The sequence below is a fragment of the Hemicordylus capensis genome, chromosome 3 (genome assembly GCF_027244095.1).
Source record: "Hemicordylus capensis ecotype Gifberg chromosome 3, rHemCap1.1.pri, whole genome shotgun sequence".
Lineage (NCBI taxonomy): Eukaryota > Metazoa > Chordata > Lepidosauria > Squamata > Cordylidae > Hemicordylus > Hemicordylus capensis.
The window spans coordinates 257,944,401-257,964,743 of record NC_069659.1 but is presented as its reverse complement, the minus strand read 5'-3'; the positions used below and the strand labels follow the sequence as shown (position 1 = coordinate 257,964,743).

The 20,343-nt window shown below is 45.0% G+C and overlaps 1 protein-coding gene across 4 annotated transcripts in view; it reads left to right on the top strand.

The window, feature by feature from the left end:
- The window catches only part of DOCK1 (dedicator of cytokinesis 1), a 645,511-nt gene that overhangs the window by 603,348 nt on the left and 21,820 nt on the right, over nt 1-20,343 (top strand). For all 4 annotated transcript variants that reach the window (XM_053305327.1, XM_053305329.1, XM_053305326.1 and 1 more), the window contains exons 47-49: nt 32-169; nt 6,791-6,936; nt 8,770-8,968. In XM_053305327.1, the coding sequence (XP_053161302.1) occupies nt 32-169; nt 6,791-6,936; nt 8,770-8,968 (483 nt within the window). The remainder of the gene's footprint in view (nt 1-31; nt 170-6,790; nt 6,937-8,769; nt 8,969-20,343) is intronic.

Sequence of the window (20,343 nt, the reverse complement as noted above, 5' to 3'; positions counted from 1 at the left end):
AATGTCAACAAAATATAATTATTTGTTTCAGATTCCATTCCTGACTGAAGGTATCCGAATTCATGGAGACAAAGTAACAGAAGCACTTAGGCCATTTCATGAGAGGATGGAAGCATGTTTTAAGCAACTAAAAGAAAAAGTTGAAAAGCAATATGGTATCAGAACTCTAGTAAGTAGTTCTTTAAATGTGTTGTTTCCAAAAAGATTTTTATTTTAGGAAGCATTGAAAATGTTTGACAATGTGAATCCTTTTTGTTCCCCTGTGAATTTTGCACTGTTATCAGGGCTCAGAGGCAGGATAGGTCCTGAGCAAGTCCATCCCTGGAGTATTGCAAATTGGGTGATTGCCCCACACATAGAGAGACCAATGCCAGCCCTACCCCCTGGGCTTGATTGCTGTTTCCCCTCTTCCCCTTCACTGAGCCCCTCTCAGCGGATGTTCTCCTGTCCCTGCTCTTCCCATAGCAATGTCCTCCAGGATCCCTATAACATCTTCTGGCTGCTTCACCAGCTCAATGTTCACTTGTTTCTGCTCACTACCAGCTGCTCCAGCAGCCACTTTCATGCCACAGCACCACACTTGCATGCTTCATTTCCTCCATTCTGGCATTCCAACATTATTTCTTCTGTAGGATGCTTGAATGGAGGAAATGAAGCAGGACATGTTTGGTGCTGGGGAGAGCAGTAGAAGGGCAGGAGAGCTAGTCGCTGCTGCCAGCCAGGGGTGACAGACCCTGAGCAGCAAAGAAGCTGGATGCAAACTGCTACATCCAGCACAGCAGAAAAATACATTTACCTTTAATTTTATTTTACATATTTTTATACCGCCCAAAACTTATGTCTCTACATATATAAATTACTTTGCAATGTATTGCCATGCCAGTTGTATGGATAGGAAATACATGAAGGCACTTGGGAAGATATAGATACAGATTTTTTCCCCCCTACAATGGGGAAAAAATCTGGGTATTTCTGATGGAAGAAAAACTAGTGGTAATCAAAGGGTGGCATTTGGGAAGAATGGAAATTGAGGGATCTGTCCAGTGCTGGCAGGTGTGTGTAATATATACATGGGTAAAGAGAGAGAGAAAACTGTTAACAGTGGGGCAAAAAAAAACATGATCTGTGCTAATATTTCTAGTCTGAGTCAAATGTATACAAGAGAAGAGAAGAGTTATCCACTCACAACAGGAGTCACTAGCAAGAATACTGTCAATTTAATAATTCTTGCTATGTCAATTGAACATCTAAAAGGGGACAATTTACATTATGTATTGAGAAAGATAACTCCAGTCGCAACAGAATCTGAAAATATTTTAATCTACGAATAAATTATAGTTCAGCCATTCCATGCTGGAGCCTGCCTTTGAAGTATGGTGAGTTTGAGCTCAGCAGAAGACTTTCTTTGACAGAAAGTGACATTTCCCAGGACTAATTTCAATATCCCAGGAGAGTGGTAGCCTACATAACAGTGTCTCTTAAATTTTTCTAGTGACCAAATAACTCTAAGAACTAACCAAAAAGAAAAAAATCATTTAATTTTCCAGCATCCTGCATTCGTTGTGTTTGCAAAACCTCTTTGCTTTTAAATCAAAGTAGTGTGTATTTTTTGGAAGAGTTTTGGAATGAGATTAAAAACTCAAGTGCTACCTGGCACCATTTGAAACGCTGACCCTTTGAAGTCAGGGTGACATACGAAGAAATGGTGTCCCTCCTTCAAAGCTAGTCTGAAGCTCCTTTTATTCATTTCTTTTTAAAAAAAAAAACCCAGGAATTGATCCATGAGTGCTTGCTGATGTTAAGTACAAGCCTGATTATCTGGTAAAGCTTCTTGTTAAGGAACTCTAACAGGTATGGAGCTATGAAGAAATAGTGGTACTTTTGTAGGCTTGTGTGTCTCATAGTGGGTGGGTCTACCGGATGCATTGTGTTCAGTAGAATGTGCACATTCCATTGAGACTAGTGCACAGAGAGGATGCCATCGAAATGTGCATCTCAGTGGAGATGGTTTCTCTGCACGGTATTGCATAGCTTTGCTATCAGTGTATGATGAGCACTTGGATATATATGTGGATGTGCTTCTGAGTGGGGATGCTGTGTGCACTTTCAAAGGAATGTTTATTTAAATGTACGCCTTACTTTAGTGCTGGTCCCAAAAGCACACCCCCCTCCCAATTTTTGCCGTCATTTTCCCAGGCAGAAAAAATGGAAGAGAGGTTGGTAGTTTAAAGAGAGGCAGTTTCACTAATGTTGGTATTTTGGTAGTGGTGGCAGCTTACCTATGCGCCTCTTTCCCCAAATAAAATCCTGCCAACTTCCATTTATCCATCCTGGAATGAACAAAACATTACCTACATCACAACATAACTTCATTCACAAGGAAAAGGAAGCAGTGTTTCAGAGGGCCACCATTGCATTTCCCCCACCCCACTGAAATGTATTTGCAATTAAGTCATGTTGTAGGTGTTCCGGGGTGGGGGGTGGGCAGCGGGGACTGGCAGGAATTTGGCTGGCAGAAACAACTATAGCATTTAAAATGCTACTGTTGCTGCTGCCGCCACCCACAGAGCCACAGCATTTATTATTGGGGGGAGGTGCATTGGTAAGCTCCCCCTACCCCTAGTGATTTTTTAATGAAACTCATAAAACTACCAGGATACATCCCACCCATCGGAAACCATATAGTCACCAAAACAATATTTTAGTCAGCACTAGTAACATACACCCTAGGAAGGAGAATGTGCACCTCTAGCTGTACTGGCTTCAGCCAGAGACTGATTCACCCTCCAGATATGGAAATGGTCAGTAGGGATGTGCACAGAACTGGCTCCCTTTGAGCCAATGGTGGGGCAGGGGTGGCTTTAAGGATGGGGGATGGTGCGCTTCCCCCCTGCCACCGTGCTCCCCCCCACACACACATGCTTCCCCCTCTGGCACTCTGTGTATAAATAGTCCGGTGGGGTGGCAATGTGCCACCTAGCTGCCACGTTGTTTCACTGACTGGAAGTGACGTGCCTGCATTGTGAGCATGCATGTGACATGCGTGCATGGTACTTCTGGTCACTTCTGGACCGTGAAACAATGGGGCGGCAAGGAAGTATGCTGCCACCCTGCTGGACTATTTATACACAGAGTGCACCCTCCCCCATCCTTAAAGCCACCCCACATTTGAACTGGTTCGAACGTGGGGGTTTTGAACCTGTTCGGCCTTTCTAAGAACAGAATGCCCAACAGGTTCGTGCACATCCCTAATGGTCAGTTCCCCTCACAACTTAAAAGGGTTGGGTTTATGGAGCCAGCAGAAGATCCAGGCAGTAGCCACATGGCAGAGCTCCTCTGTTTGGCAGCCCCTTACCCAGCATAATTGCCCTGGAAATATACAGCCTGCTTTGAAGCACAGAAGATCTTGGCCAGCTGTGGTGCGGGCTGGGCTAGAGGATGCTGCCTAGAGGATGCTGCCACTGCATCCTTGATGACCAATTGTTCCCCCAGTTTAGGGCCCACTTTCCCTCCATTCTAACTGCTAGCCCCCAGCAACTTTACTGGCAGCATTTGCATTTGGGTTTACTGGCAGCATTTGCATTTTTGGATGACTTGGGGGCGACTTTATTTTTTAACCACACAATATTATCTTTCTCTTTTTGCTCGCACACTAAGTGTATAGGAAACATGCTGTTTTCTCTATTTTTCCTCCCATCACATCTGCGCATAGGTCCTAGAGGGCTGTTGTGAGGATAAAGGAGAGTCCAATTTGGCTGGAAATACGATTTTCAAAACCAGGTGTCTCCACCACTGTTATTTAATCTATATCATTGGAAATTCATTTTTGATGATGTACCACTGCCTATAAGGATATAAGCTCATGATACAGTGCTCCTCCTGATCTTTGGAATGAATTTTTAAATTATCAGTTGTTATAGCTGTTGGGCATTCTTCCTAGAATGTGTTTATAAACTGTGAATATTCTCATATACTCTGTGACATGTGTGATCATCTGTCAAATACACTGAAGTACAGGAGAAGATCCACAGGTGCAAAATAAAGGGGGAAAGAGGAGGAGCTGCAGAGAAAATAATATATTGCCCCATGATTTTGAGACTTTAACTCTTTATTGAGGCAATTGTAATTCAGTTATCTCGAAGATAAATCAGAACTTTTTTCTATACTATTTCAAAAGGATCTGGGGTATAAAAACTTTTTTTCTTTGAAAGAGCTGACTTGGAATAACCCTGACAAAGCATTATGTATCAGAAATATATTGGGTCATACAATATCTTTTCTGCCCCTTGAGGTCTCCTCCTTTTCCCTAAATGAACTAAAGTGCTTAGGATGTTAATAGTCAAGTAAGCCTTTCCATCAGCACTGGGCATATTCTTTAGAATTGCTGTGCATCGCGGGTAGAATAATAATAAGAGCTAAAAAACCTGGAAGTACTTAGGTATAATTTATTCTCTCTTTTGTAGTTTAGCATAAAAAAGTATACATGCACTCAGAAATTTGTCAGAAATTTATAACTGTAAATCTTGAGTGTACAAACTCAGTATTGTTCTCTCTGCTTTGTCATAGTGACATATGTTGTGTATTCGGTCCCACGTGGAGGAGTAGATTTTTCAAGCTTATTAACTACACAAATCTTGTATGAACACTGAAGCTAGGCAGAGTAATGAAAGCCTGCTGTCATTTCAAAGATCTGTGATCTACAGCTTTGTACAATTTGTGTTCAAGGAAGCAATCAAAAATGGCTTAAGTGTCACTAATATCCCATAAGCCTCACTGGGTACCCTTGGGCCAGTCATTATCTCTCAGCCTGACCTACCCCACAGGGTTATTGTGAGGATAAAGTGGGTAATGCCTCCACCTCTTTTTTTAAAAAAAATGTATACCAGGGTTTCTTAACCTTGGGCCCCCAGATGTTGTTGGACTACAACTCCCATCATCCCCAGACATGGCCTTTGTGACTGAGGATGATGGGAGTTGTAGTCCAACAACATCTGGGGGCCCAAGGTTAAGAAACCCTGATGTATACAATCAAAATGTGCCCCTTTTATAATGGAAGATCTAGAAAGTCCCCTGAAGACTTAACACTGCATCTATAATGTCACTGTTAAAAACTGGAGCGACGTGTCTATGATGTATTTTTTTAAATCGCAGATTTAATTACCTGCTGTGCACATTTCATAATAGACGGAGCAGCGAATAATTTTTAATTTCATAAAGCCTACATGGAATGCTTGGAATGCCTTAGAAAGATCAAGAGTGTTCCTAGTGTTCCTAACTGGCCCTATCCACCCCCAGCACAGTACCTGCAGTACTGTTGCTGGTATGTATCTTATGTTTCTTTTTAGATTATGAGCCCTTTGGGGACAATGATCCATCTTATTTATTTATTATTTCTCTCTGTAAACTGCCCTGAGCCATTTTTGGAAGGGCGGTATAGAAATCAAATGAATGAATGAATAGTGCTAACTGAATGCATCACTCCCAACACTCATTTGTCCTAAGAAGACTTAGCACCAGAGACTGGGGGGTGGTTCAAATGGCAGCTGCTCTCATGTATCACTTCTGTTCTCCAGACAATGGCTGACATCCTGACTAAGAAAAGTCCTGGTGTAAGTCCTGGTGTAGCACCAGTGCTTCTGAAGAGTTCCAGACTAACACTGAACTGGTGCTAGTGCATATGTGGAGAAATTTCCCCTGGAAGCTCTCCTCTCTGTGTCACCTGAAAATATATTCCTGAGGGACGTGTGCCATATTCTTGGGTGGCACAGAATACTTCTCAGGGAGTGGGAAGTTGTTGAAATTTGCCCTCAAAGTTGCACCACACTTTCCCCATTGGATTTGTGTTTCATTAGTTGGAATCTCAGCCAGTGATCTGAGGGACAGGGGTGGTCAGAGTTGTGATAACAAAGTTGACTTATTACACACAAAATCCAAAGTGGAGGAATTACATATACAGTTCCTCACATTCAAAAAACATTTTTAGTAGAGCCAGCAGGGGGCAGATAAAATTGCTTTGGGGATCAGTTGGACACCCGTGCCATAGAAGATCGTATGCTTCTCCAAGAAGAGCGTTATTGACATAAACTCTGTGCATATGTCAGTTGTTTCAGTAGCACATATTAACATTGTTCAGAAATTGACTGGTAAGTTTATGCCCAGATGTTATTCTTCCACCATTGCTCTGATCTGCGGCTAAGACCTGTCAGAACTGATGGCGTTTTATCACTTCTTTCTGTCTTGTGCAGCATCAGCCTCCTAGTAGCTGACAGGGTGGAAAATCTACCTGTGATCAAGCAGCATGGGATTCCTATTTTTGGTGGAAGAGTTCAATTATTTAGTGCATATATCAGTTATTAATGGCTAACAAACCTTGAATAAATATTCAGAACTGTATGTTCTTTCTGCCTTTTTTTAAAAAAACACACATTCCCAAATATGTGGGGTTTTTTTATCCTTGATGTTTATGTGTGGAATTAAACTTATGTACCACAGGACTATATTTGTGTTTCTGCAACATTTTTGTCAATTTGCATTATATAGATTACTTAAATGATATAAATATGTATGAGAAAGAAAGCAATAATAATGGCTGTGACTTTGACTAATGTACATGTAGCTTTCCTTATAAATGCCCAGCTGGGGAAGCATGTGCCTACATATGTGAATGAGAACGAAATAATGTGTATTTTTAGCGATGATGGACTCAGAAAGCCATTGTATATTATGTCTGACATTCACATCGTTGACTGTGCTCTAATAAGAGTATAATTATATTTGAACTTCTTTGTAGCCCTTGAGTGTGGATGATAGACAAGGCAGTCGGCCAAGGTCTATGGTCAGGTCATTCACAATGCCGTCATCTTCAAGGCCACTTTCTGTTGCATCGGTTTCTTCAATCTCATCGGACACTACACCTTCTAGACCTGGCTCTGATGGGTAGGTGTTCTAATTCACACTGTAGCAACTTTTAAGTACTCCAAATCTCTCTTCTGTTAGGCTTTCATGAAGATCAACCCCAGAAGAGTATGTAGTCTTACACTATGTAAACATGCCTATTTTTCATTGTGTCCGTGGTTTTATGGTTCCGTGTTATTGATATCTGCAGTCAGATTAAAAATGTATATTGTGTCTAAACATTGGTAGTAAACAAAATCCTTAGACTAGGGTTTTGACACCTCTTTTCTTTACTAGAATTATCAAAACTTCGGTTTTGTCAAGGTCAGGCAACTAATTTCATCTCTTATTTCAAGTTTATTAGAGCACTCAGTTCTGATTCCAAGCAACGCTTCTTAACCAGTGCTAATTATAATGTTAAATTTAAAAACAAAATGCTTCAGAGAACAGGCCTTTCTGATATGTGCAGTCAAAGAGTGGATCACTCATTGTTTGTTGCTATTCTGCAGAGCTAAAGAAGAGGGGACTCTACATGGCTAAGAGGTCATTCGTCTTGAAAGGGCACTTTGAAGTAGAACACAAGCTCAAATGGTTATTTATCAGCAAATCTGATGTTCCATCCCACCCCCACTTTCCTTTTTGTGCTTACAAGTATGTAAGTGAGTGAGTGGATGTGGGGGATGGCTGTGCCCAGTGGTGTGGCAATGTTGGTGCTGGCTCATGTTCAATTGTTTTGGCTGGCCCTGGAGGCCACAGCCACTGCTATTGCAGCCTCCCACCACTCAGTTGTGGAAGCCCCACTGAGTCCAGAGTCCCTGTTGCGTGGCCCAGCTTGCTCAGCTTTGCCAGCTGCAGTGCAATACAACGACATCACAACCTGGAGACATACTGCGCCATTGCTGGCAAAGCATGGCAAGCCAGGCCACACACAGGCACTGTGAGCTTAGTGGGGCTGCCATGAAGGTGGCAAGTGAGTGTGAGGTGACAGATGATGGGGAACCCAGGACAGCTCATGTTCTTAGAACTCACCCAGCCAATTACAGATATAATTGTAATTATATCTGCTCTGCCTGCACGTTTGTAGAAGGATCTGCTCCTGCTTCACACACCTAGTTGCTGCCTCTGAGATACACACACTCACACACACAACTGTGTGTTTTCAAATACACAGCATAATTGTTTCATGCGTCCTTTATGTCTGTGTGCGTGCACACACCTGAAATAAAGTTTCATTCATCACTGGCTTGTATCCAAAGAACTGTGAGAGGACGGACAACATGTATTATTCCATCCTGTGCAATTGCTAGTGGAAGTCTTCTCACAATGCAGTGCAACGACTCATTCAGGATTTTGCTACAGTATGAGATGTGGGGTGAATGCAGAAGATACAGGTTGTAGGATATAAAACCTAAAGGAGCATAAAAGGGTCTTGAAAATCTTGCACAAGCTCTTTTGGAAACAGAAGCATGTCTCTGGATTTGGGTATCACTTTTCTCCCACTATTTTCTTCTACCAAGCTGGAAACAAATCAGCCTTTGAAGGATGGAAGAGGCTTTCTGCTAGCAGAAGGGCACTTTTGGATCCAAATCTATATCTCTAGCATGTTATACGCGGCAATTACATCAAATAATGTAAAGTTTAAGTATGAGTTAAAGTGTATTGACTTGTATGGAATGTCAATTAAAGTGTATTGACTTATAAACTTGGTTATAAATAAAGACTTATAATGAATACAGTTATAAATCTGTTACATGATTAGGAATGACATAGTGCTGATCTACAACAGGAACTAATTTAAATTTAAAGACAGCCAAATCTTTGTTAAACTGTTGGATTAATATATTAATAGTCTTAATTAATATTGCTACCCTTCAGGTTTGTACTTGAGCCCCTTCTGCCAAAGAAGATGCATTCCAGGTCACAAGATAAGTTGGACAAGGATGACCTAGATAGAGATAAAAAGGAAAAGAAGAAAGAAAAAAGAAACAGCAAACACCAAGAGATATCGGAAAAAGAATTTAAATCAACTGATATTTCTCTGCAACAGTCTGAAGCAGTGATACTTTCAGAAACGGTAATGATAACTGATCTATACTGAATTTTAAGCAATTACCTATTTGAACACAGTGGAGAGGGACAAAAATGGTGTGTGCTAGACACTGGAATGCTAGGACCACCTAAGACCAGTTAAAAGTATTCCAGCATTTAAAACTTGCTTGCTTGCCTGCCAAGGGAGCATGTGGGTGGATACAGAAAACCATTTATTGAGTAGCAACTAATCACTTTGTTCATGTAGCCACTTGATAAGCTACATCCTGCCAAGTGGCGAGGAGGAATTGCCACACTATCGAGTGCAGATGCTTCTTAAATTGTTCACCTAGTCACGCCCCAGTTGTACTATGTGAAGGGCATTGGTGCTGGAAGCAGGGATGGTGCTTTATTCAGTATCCCATGGGCCTTTCAATACCACTGGAGCTGAGCCTTGTGTCAGCCTAACATGAATTTGGAGGTTATGTAGCATCAACAGAGATCAAAGTCTGTTCTTGGTAGTGGTCCCATATTCCTGCACATGAAGGATGTCTGTGCCTGCATAGAAAAGACCCCAGGAAACCTTCTAGAGCTATTAGAGCCTTTTGGTGATAGCCGCACCCCTACTGTGACATGTCAATCCTCTCAGACATACCTCCCTCAGTCTTTTTCCGACCTCCGCAACATTGGAGGACCTTCTGCCTTGGGTTTTTTCTGCTGAGGCCAGAACTATTAAAATAAGAAAAGAAAGAATGAGAACAAAGTAGAGCCTTCACCCTATGTCATACCTTTTTATTTTGAGTTTTATTCTTGCTTTCTGTTATATTGTTGTATCCTGCTTTCCTTTCTGTGTGTTACTTTGCTTTGGTAAGCTCCCCCTCCCCTCACTCAGCTTCCTGCCCATTTCCCCTCAGGAGCTTCAGGCAGTTTATGGCTGCCAAGCCCCAGTTTAAGCCTTGCTCCTCCTGTTCTGCAAAGCTACTAGCCTCAGACAGCCATGACTAGGGATGTGCATGGGTCCGGACCGGTCCGGACCGGCACCGAGGGGGGGTCTACCTTTAAGGGTGGGGGGTAGAACTTACCCCTCCCGCCGCTCTTCCCCCTCCGGCGCTGCAGTTTAAAGTGAAGTTTTTGGGGCGGCAGCGTTCCTCACTGCCGCCCCTGCCCCCGTCGTTGCCCGGAAGTCTCCGTAACAGCAGCATGCATGCGCGCGTGGTGGCGCACGCACACCTGTTGCCGCTGTGCGTGCTGGCGACAGGCGCGCGCGCACCGCCACATGCATATGCGTGCTGCTGTTACGAAGACTTCCGGGCAACGACGGGGGCAGGGGCGGCAGCGAGGAATGCTGCCGCCCCAAAAACTTCGCTTTAAACTGCAGCGCCGGAGGGGGAAGAGCGGCAGGAGGGGTAAGTTCTACCCCCCGCCCTTAAAGGTAGACCCCCCCCTTGGTGCTGGACCGGTCCGGCTCCGAACCGGTTCAGAGGCCTCCAACATGGCCTCCGAACCGGTTCGTGCACATCCCTAGCCATGACTGCTGCCTTGCCTGCCTAGGGGAGGGTCACCGCACTGAACTGTGCCCTATTTGCAGGGCTTTTATGAGGCAGGTGCGGAGGAACAGAGCTTCGCGCCTGAGAGCACTTATGTGGGAGAGGTCCTGGTTTCTATAGCTCAGCACCCACTCCCAAGTCATATCATCACTGGTGTACAAGCTGTGGGATGTCCTCATCTGTCTTTGTCTGGGGAGCTCCCCGCCCCTTCCTCAGGAGGCTTCTAAATCCCTGCCGGTTCCTGTGGAAGTTCTGCTGAGCATGGGGCCGGCAGAAGAGATGCTCCCGAACCCGAAGACATTGACTTCGGGTTCGAAGTCCTCCAAATCTCAAGGGAGAGGGATTGGTACCTGAAGAAGGGACACCCTGGTGAGCATGACTCCCATTCACGATCTAGGTCCTGCTCACTGGATGATCACGATCTAGGTCCTGCTCACTGCAGCAATTCTAAGTCAAAATGACAGAAAAGTATGAAGGAGAAGTCTAAGGGGCAAAACCAACTCCAGGATAAGTTGGCACCTCTACCACCTGCCAAGCCTACCCCAATTAAAGAGCAAGCTACCCCTGTGGGTCCCTTGGGTCCAGACTGTGACTCTGACAGAGATGGCATGTCATCCCCCAGTAGAGACCCTGATATGCCACCTGTATCCCCAATACCTGATGGTACCCTGGATGAGGAGGTCCAATCCCCAGAGGAGTACAAACCCTACTCAGAGCAGATACAGTGCATGGCCTCTGCCTTGGGGTTGGAGTCTCAACAATTAAAGAATGGAATGACTGACCCAGTCTTTGGATTGCTCAAGCCCTCTACCCTTGCACCCATTTCTTTGCCACTTCTCCCAACGGTCACAGAAGTGGTCAAGACTACTTGGTCCAAACCAGCGTCTATCCAGCTAACTTCCAAAAAAACTGGAAAACCTATACAGGATCCAACAGGCGGATGCACCCTTTCTGTTCTTACACCCCAAGCCTAACTCAGTTGTGGTGGAATCATCTCAGCAAGGTGCAAAACATAAACTTTTATCAGCCTCTTCAGACCCAGATGGGGGAAAAGTTGGATTTCTTTGGGAATCACATTTATGCCACAGCAAGCCTCCAACTCTGTATATCAAGTTACCAAGGTTGCATGGCCCATTATACACATTTCATTCTAGAAAAGCTTGAGCCAATCCTACAGCAACTCCCTCTGGAAAAGAAGGAAGCTGCCCTGACCTTTCTGTCTGAAGGTTTACAAGTTACAAATCAACAACTGCATTCAGCTCGACATGAGGCAGACTGTGGATCTTGCACTATGGCTACTGCTGTAGCTTTACAGCGATGTGCCTGGCTGAAATCCACCTCTCTTGGTCCTTAAGCCAAGCTCCATATTGAAGACCTGCCCTTCGATGGGGACAATCTGTTTGGGAAGGAAATGGATGACATATTAGAGAGGATTCATAAACTCAAGATGACTGCTCAGTCAATGGGTATCCAGCCCTTCCCACAGAAATCTAACAAGCAATACCCTTGGGCATTGCAATTCCCCCTTTTCACCATCTGGATCAACAGAGGAGCAGATCCCAACAGTATGGCTCCTCTCGTAAGCCGTCTACTCTGACAACCAAGTCCAAACCGAGGTCTCAGCCCCCCTACACCAAAAGAGCCTGACGCTCTGTTTGCCTCCAGACTTCTCTCATTCACAGGTGCCTGGCAGGATATTACCACAGAGCACTGGGTGCTGATTATTATCCAAATGGGGTATGCTAATGAATTTCACACCCTCCCTCCTTTTTTGGGAATGCGCTATACCCAAGCGAACTGAACCCTGCATCAGGTGATCAACTCCCTACTCGGGAAGGACGCCATTCAGCTAGTCCACACCAGTCTCGCAACAGGTTTCTTTTCAAGGTACTTTACAAGCAATACCCTTGGGCATTGCAATTCCCCCTTTTCACCATCTGGATCAACAGAGGAGCAGATCCCAACAGTATGGCTCCTCTCGTAAGCCGTCTACTCTGACAACCAAGTCCAAACCGAGGTCTCAGCCCCCCTACACCAAAAGAGCCTGACGCTCTGTTTGCCTCCAGACTTCTCTCATTCACAGGTGCCTGGCAGGATATTACCACAGAGCACTGGGTGCTGATTATTATCCAAATGGGGTATGCTAATGAATTTCACACCCTCCCTCCTTTTTTGGGAATGCGCTATACCCAAGCGAACTGAACCCTGCATCAGGTGATCAACTCCCTACTCGGGAAGGACGCCATTCAGCTAGTCCACACCAGTCTCGCAACAGGTTTCTTTTCAAGGTACTTTACAATCCCAAAAAGAGATGGAGGCCTGAGGCCCATTATGGATCTTTGCTATCTCAACTATTACATAGTCTTGAGGTGCTTTCATATGACCACCCTTTACGAGATTCTACAACTCCTCCTGCAGAACGACAGAGGTACTTTTTTCACACAACCCATAATCAACTTGTGGAATTCTTTGCCACAAGATGTGGAGACAGCCAACAACCTGGATGGCTTTAAGAGGAGTTTGGATAACTTCATGGAGGAGAGGTCTATCAATGGCTAATAGTCAGAAGGCTATAGGCCACCTCCAGCATCAAAGGCAGGATGCCTCTGAGTTCCAGTTGCAGGGGAGTAACAACAGGAGAGACGGCATTCCCTCAACTCCTGCCTGTAGGCTTCCAGTGGCATCTGGTGGGCCACTGTGTGAAACAGGATGCTGGACTAGATAGGCCATGGGCCTGATCCAGCAGGGCTGTTCTTATGTAATGACTGGTTCGCAGCCACAGACCTGCAGGACATGTACTTTCACATCTCTATCGGACCACAACATAGAAAATACCTCCGTTTCTGCATTGGCAAGAGAGTCTACCAGAACAAGGTACTCCCCATTGGTCTGTCCATAGCGCCAAGAGTTTTCACCAAGTGCATGTCTGCAGTCGTGGCACATCTCCACCAATGGGCCATCCGTTTGTTTCAATTTCTGGACGATTGGCTCTTGGTAGCACAGACCAAAGTGGACTTGCACAATCACATTCGGATTACATTGAGCCTCTGGACTGACTGGGTCTATGCGTAAACTGGGAAAGGTAAAAACTAATTCCCACAAGGCCAACAGAGTTGCTCAGGACTATTCTAGACTCCCAGGATATGCTCACCTCCCTGCCCACTCAGAGGATGGTGGACATCAGGACCACGGCACACAAAATCCTAGCTTTCAAGTGCCACTCAGCAAATTCTGTACAGAAAATGCTAGGATCCATGCCCTCTACCATGGGCATCTTATGCCTAGCACACCTCCATATGTGTCCTTTGCAACACTGTTTCCTGTCGGTCCTCAGCACCCAGAAGGACTGCCCAGATTCGTCACTGCTAATTCTGGATGCCGTACTGAGCTCTTTGCATTGGTAGTCCAAGGAGAGGAATCTACTAGAGGGCAGGCCCTTTGTATACCCGCCAACTACGATGACAGGGACAATGGACGCCTCCAACTTGGGATGGGGCACTCACTGCACATGTCACAACATATCAGATCTACAGAACAAATATGAGAGCGACCTGCATATCAATAATCTAGAATTGCTAGCCATTTGGAAGGTACTGAGGGCATTCCTCCCTATGTTACGTGGCACCTCGGTACTAATAATTACAGATAATACCACAGCTATGTTGTACTTGAATGTCAAGGTGGGACAAAATCCCCTGCATTGTTCCACCTAGTTATGGACATGAGGTACTGGTGCCTCAAGTGGCACATTTGGCTTTCTGCCATTTGGCCTTCTGCTGGGAAGGAAAGTGTTTTAGCAGACTCTCTGAGTTGGTCCCAGCATATGCAGTCTCACAAATGGTCTCTGGTCAGGACAATAGTCTGATCTCTCTTCAAACGTTGGGGCCAAGCCAGTATAGACCACAGTATAGACCAACCCAGTATAGACCCAGTATAGAGAACCCAGTATTGACCTGTGTTCTCGCCACAGCAGAGAACAGGAAATGTGAGCAATTTGATAGCAGAGTGCATCACAACCACAGCTCTCTAGGTGACGCTTTTCTGCTCAAATGGACCTCTACCTGTTTCCCCTGCTTCCACCCATACCAGCAGTGCTGGAGAAGATCAGAGAAGACTGCCAATTGCATCCTAGTCACCCTCTGGTAGCCCCGGCAAGCATAGTTCACCACATTGCTGGATCTTTCTGATGGTCCGTACATGAAACTGACCTACCGTCCAGATCTCCTTACTTTGGATCACAGGTTGGTGTTTCATCCGGACATCAGGAGCCTTCACCTCACGGCATGGAGGATTACACGTCAGTAATCCAAACCCAGCAGTGTGGGAGGTCATATCAGCTGCTAGGAAGCCTTCAACACTACGCTCTTATGCTGCAAAATTGAAACTTTTTTTGCAACCACCAAGCTTGTTGACCCCAGGGGAGCTTCCCTGGAGCTTGTTCTTTCATACCTGTTACATTTGAAGAGTTCTAACCTTTCTGTTTCCTCATTGAAAGTTCACCTTGCTGCTATTGCTGCTAATACATCACGGGTCCACATTTTTTCATTGGACTCCATTAAGAAATTCTATAAATGTTTACTTCACTTCCATCCACCAGCCCCTAGACTCGCTCCTCCCCAGGACCTGAAATTGGTTCTGCCCGCCCTCATGTGCAAGCCCTTTGAACCTTTGGCTACCTGCTCCTTGAGACTCCTCTGACTGAGAAGACAGCCTTCCTTCTAGCAATCACCTGTCAGACATGTCTCGTAACTGAGAACTCTGCGGTCCTATCCACCATCCCTCTCCTTCTAGCAGGACAAAGTGTTACTGAGACTCAACACACAGTACTTACCCGAAGATGTGTCACAATACCACATCTCCCAGGACATCTGTCTTCCAGTATTCTTCCTTTCGCCCTCCTCAGATGAAGAACGCTATTGCACACAGTACTCGACACACAGTACTTACCCAAAGTTGTGTCACAATACCATGTCTCCCAGGACATCTGTCTTCCACTATTCTTCCCTTGACACACATTGGATGTCAAATGAGCCCTTTCCTTCCACCTACATCACACATGTCCATTTCGACAATCACACTCCTTTTTTGTCTGCCATGCTAGCCCTAACAAGTGCAAGCAAGTTTTCTCACAAAGGTTGTCTGCATGGATCACTACTGCAATTAAGCAGTAGGGGTGTGCAATTTGGATTTTCTGTGTTTCGATTTGTATCCGAAACAGCCCCAATTTGATTCGGATCCAAATTTAACCCATCCAAATCACCCCAGATTTGATTCAGATCCGAATTGCAGCTGATGCGATATGAATCGACTCGGCTTTCGAATCTGTCCTATTAATTCCCCCAGATTCCCAGCTTTCATTTTTTTAAAAAAAGCTAAGCTCTAGCCCTTATAGAAGTGGAGTTATGGAGCAAAATGTGTGGTCACTGTTTTTCAAGTGTTCAGATGCTTTGGTGTATAATAACTTTCACTCAATGAATCCTTATGAGGATTCGTTACACACCTTCATTTCTTCTATTCATTTTGACTGCCTTTTAGACAGTGCCAATTGTCAACTGCCATGTGCCAACTACACCCCACTCCCACCCGCAAGGCAGTGAGGTACTACTCGGTTTAAGTTAAGTGTTTTATTATTATTATTATTATTATTATTATTATTATTATTATTATTATTATTAATTCAATTTCTATACCGCCCTTCCAAAAATGGCTCAGGGTGGTTTACACAGAGAAATAATGAATAAATAAGATGGCTAGAGGTAATGGGTAGAGGCTACCACCCAAATTGCAGAGGGATTGGGCAAGGGGCTGATTTGTTTTTTAAGTTTACGCATCTTTAAGGTTTTCCCCCCATAAAGTATAATGAAGGTTTCAGCAGCCCCATAAGTACACTTGGGGGGTGATGAGGTGGCCCAGAGAGAGTGGTGATGTAGTGCACATAGCCACTCCCATGGGTTGCTAAATGTACTCCCATGGGGTACAGGGTTCTGTTGTTTCTGAGGTGTTCTGAGTGTAGATTCTATGGTAGCAAATGAGAGTGGGTTCATGGTTTGTATTGAAGATCTCATTTGCTACCAGAGAATCTACACTCAGAACACCTCAGAAACAACAGAACCCTGTACCCCATGGGTTAGAAACCCATGGGAGTAGCTGGCACCTTCTGTTCACTACACCACCACTCACTCTGGGCCACCCCAGCACCCCCCAAAGTGCAGTTATGGGGCTGCTGAAACCTACATGATTCCCTATGGAGAAAAACCTTAAAGATGCGTAAACTTCAACAAATCACCAAAAATCATCCCTCTGCCCAAATCCTTTGAAAAAATTCTGGTAGCTTCCTTGCCCCCCTTGGGCACTACCAGAAACCCCACACCACTCTAGACCACCCCTCCCCCCCCCCAAGGTGAAGCGATACACCTCCATTGTACCTTATGGGGAAAAACCTTAAAGATGTATAAACTTCAACAATTCACCATAAATCAACCCTTTTCCCAATCCCTCTGCAATTTGGGTGGTAGCCTCCACCCATTAGGCGCTACCACTTCACCCCACTCTTCCACCCCAGATCCTGCTTCATGCCCCAAATCTGCCCCAAAGACACTAAACCACCAACAATTCACCAAAAATCAGCCCTTTGCCCAATTCCTCACACATGGCAGTTGACAGTTGGCACTGTTGAAAAGATAGTCAATATGAATAGAAGAAATGAAGTTGTGTAATGAATCCTCATAAGGATTCATTGAGTGGAAGTTATTATACACGTTTTGTCTCCGAATCAGCTAGATTCGGTTACGAATCGATTTGTATCCAAATCATTTTACACATCCCTATTAAGCAGGAATACGTTCTGGCAAAGAAATTGCCGTCAGCCTCCATTAGAGCACACTCCACAAGGGCTATGGCTACCTCTATGGTATACCTTCATGGGATTCCCTTGGATGCCATTTGCAGAGCTGCAACCTGGAAGGGTTCATTGTCCTTCTTCCGCCATTATGCCTTGCACACCAGATCACAGTTTGGGACAGCGATCCTAGAGTCTGTTCTTCTGTAGATGCCAGCTTCACCCACTGTCCTGGTGAGTGGCTTGCTAATCTTCTTAGTGTGCAGGACAATAGGACCACTACCAAGAAAGTCACTTTGCTTACCTGTAACAGTAGTCCTTGTAGTGGTCCATTGCCCTTCACACAACCTCCCCTCCTCCCCTCTGTAGCAGCCACTTACCATTTTTTATGCCGATCATGGCGCTCAGGGACTGAGGTAGGTATGTCTGAAGGGACTGACATGTTATAGTAGGGACAGATCTACCGCCAAAAGGCTCTAATAGCTCTAGAAGGTTCCCCGGGGTCTTTTCTATGCAGGCACAGACGTCCTTAGTGTGAAGGACAATGGACCACTACAAGAACTACCATTACAGGTAAGTAACTTGACTTCTCTGCTGCTATCATAGCTATTGTTAAGCCATAGGATCAGGCTGCTAGTGTATCCAAAGCGAGGATTAGCGATAATAAATGCCTGCTGCTGACACACTTCACCTCAGGAGTGGTCCCATGTCTTCCCCAGACCAGCCCTGCCTAGCAGTTAAGCAGCAGGCCACCAGTGAGGCTCCATAAGAGCCAGCTGATTTTAATATCTACTAGAAAACATCCTTTTTAGCCTACTTTCCAGTAGATCACCTTGCATTCCCTTTGTGTATCCGTGTGTGTGTGTCTGTGTGTCTCCCTTATCAACTTCGCAATGCCTGGACCAATATGAACCAAATTATATACAGTTGTAGGGACACCGCAATGGCTTAGTTTGTGATGATGATGTCATCCACCCCATTCAACATGGCAGACACATAAATGTTTGAGGCACAAATTATGAACTAACTAACTAACCTATTTGAACCAAATTTGCTACAGCTGTAGGGACATTTAGGGATATCTCAATGGCATAGTTTGTGATGATGTCATCCACCCCATTCCAAGATGGCAGACACAGAAACATTTGAGGTGCAAATGGGCTAACTTGTAGACCACCTAACCTATTTGAACCAAATTTGGCACAGTTGTCGTGAGTGACACGCAGGGACACCTCAATGGCAAAGTTTGTAATGATGTCATCCACCCTGATCCAAGAGGGTGGGCACGTGAATGTTTGAGGTGCAAGTGGGCTAACTTGTGGACTGCCTAACCAATTTGAACCAAATTTGGTACAGTTATAGTGAGTGACGCACAGGGACACTTCAACAGCATGGTTTTGATGATGTCATCCACCCCAATTCAAGATGGCAGACACACGACCATTTGAGGCACAATTGGGCTAACTTGTGAACCACCTAACTGATTTAAAACAAATTTGCTACAGCTGTAGGGACACATAGGGATGGCTCAAGGGCGCAGTATGTAATGATTCAGGATGGCAAACGTGAATGTTTGAGGTGCAGGTGGGAACCAATTTGAACCAAATGTGGTACAGTTGCAGGGACCCATAGCGACACCTCAAATGAATAGTTTGTGATGATGGCAGATGCATGATTGTTTGATGTACAAGTGAGATAACTTGTGAACTGCCTAAGCAATTTGGACGAAATTTCGTCCAGTTGAAGGGACAGTGAAAGGAAAGTAGGCAGGTTAGTTCTTACTAAAACATGTTGTTCCTTCCTTTTATTCTCTCCTCTTTTCCTCCCTCTCCAATATGACATGTCCAAAGTAGGGGAAGAGCCTCTTACAGAGTAGGGCAAGTTCTCTCTGTAGACCTGCTGCCTGCAGATTGCCTCTAAGCAGGAAAGAGGGGGTGCATGGGCCCTTTTCTCCCATCCTATCTTCTTCCTTGCTTACTGGCCAAGAAGCATACTTGAGGCTAACCCAACACTTCTTGCCTCCAATATCAGGTGAGGGGACTGTGCAACAATCCCAGCTGCAGCTGTCCTTCTCCAGGCCAAGCTGGGTCTGTGCAGCAACTCAGTCACCAACCTCTTTCTCTGGGTGGGAGAAAGAAGCAGCATACAACTGGCAGCTCCATTTGTGGCTGGCTCTTTCCTGTGGGACAGCTATGCTACAAAGTAGCTCCAGCCATCTTCCCCATGCACCTTCTCTGGGTGGGGGAACATGGTTCATCACTCGGCACGAACAATAGATTGCAGCCAACCTTTTCCTCGGACCAGGCTTCAATACAAGCACTGAGAAGGTCGGTTTGTGCCACCCTGGGATGCTGCCTCCCATCTGGGCTGAGCAATGGAATAGGTGGAGACCCATAACCATGGCTGCTCGTGCCCTTCCTCCCATGGCTGTGCGTTCTCCTACAGCTGGAGGGGAGTCTTAGACAGAGGAGAGTTTGAGAAAACGCCAGGGACTGTGAGGAAGGGCTTGATTTGTTCCTTTTCTTCTGGCTAGGTACATGCTATAGGCACAAGCAGCAGCACACACAGATAAGGGCCGAGCATACTGTGGTGAACCAAAAGACTGAGCTGGTGCCCACCTGGCATTGGTGCGTTGAGGAGGATCCACATGGTAATGAGATAGAAGATGATGTGGGCCTCCTATAGGGAGTAATACTTCTCTCCCAGCCCCGGACCTTAAGGGACATTTGGTTGAGCCAAGGTTCTTCACCTGCCTAAAAAAGGCAAAGAGCCTTTGAACTTTAGATATAATTCAAAAGTAATATATAAATATTTGTAGCAGTAGTAAAATCCCTGATGGCAAAGGAAGTCCAGGCCCTGAGAGAAGAGGAGTTCAATTTAAGGAGAACAAATCCCACATTTCATTATTTGCCATCTATTTGGCAAGCTACACAATGTCCAGGTTAACTTTAAATGCTTTGGAGTTAAAAGGTGGCAGATTTATTCTGACATGTAGCCGAAAGAAAATGCTCCAAAAAGGTTAATTAATCAAACTGC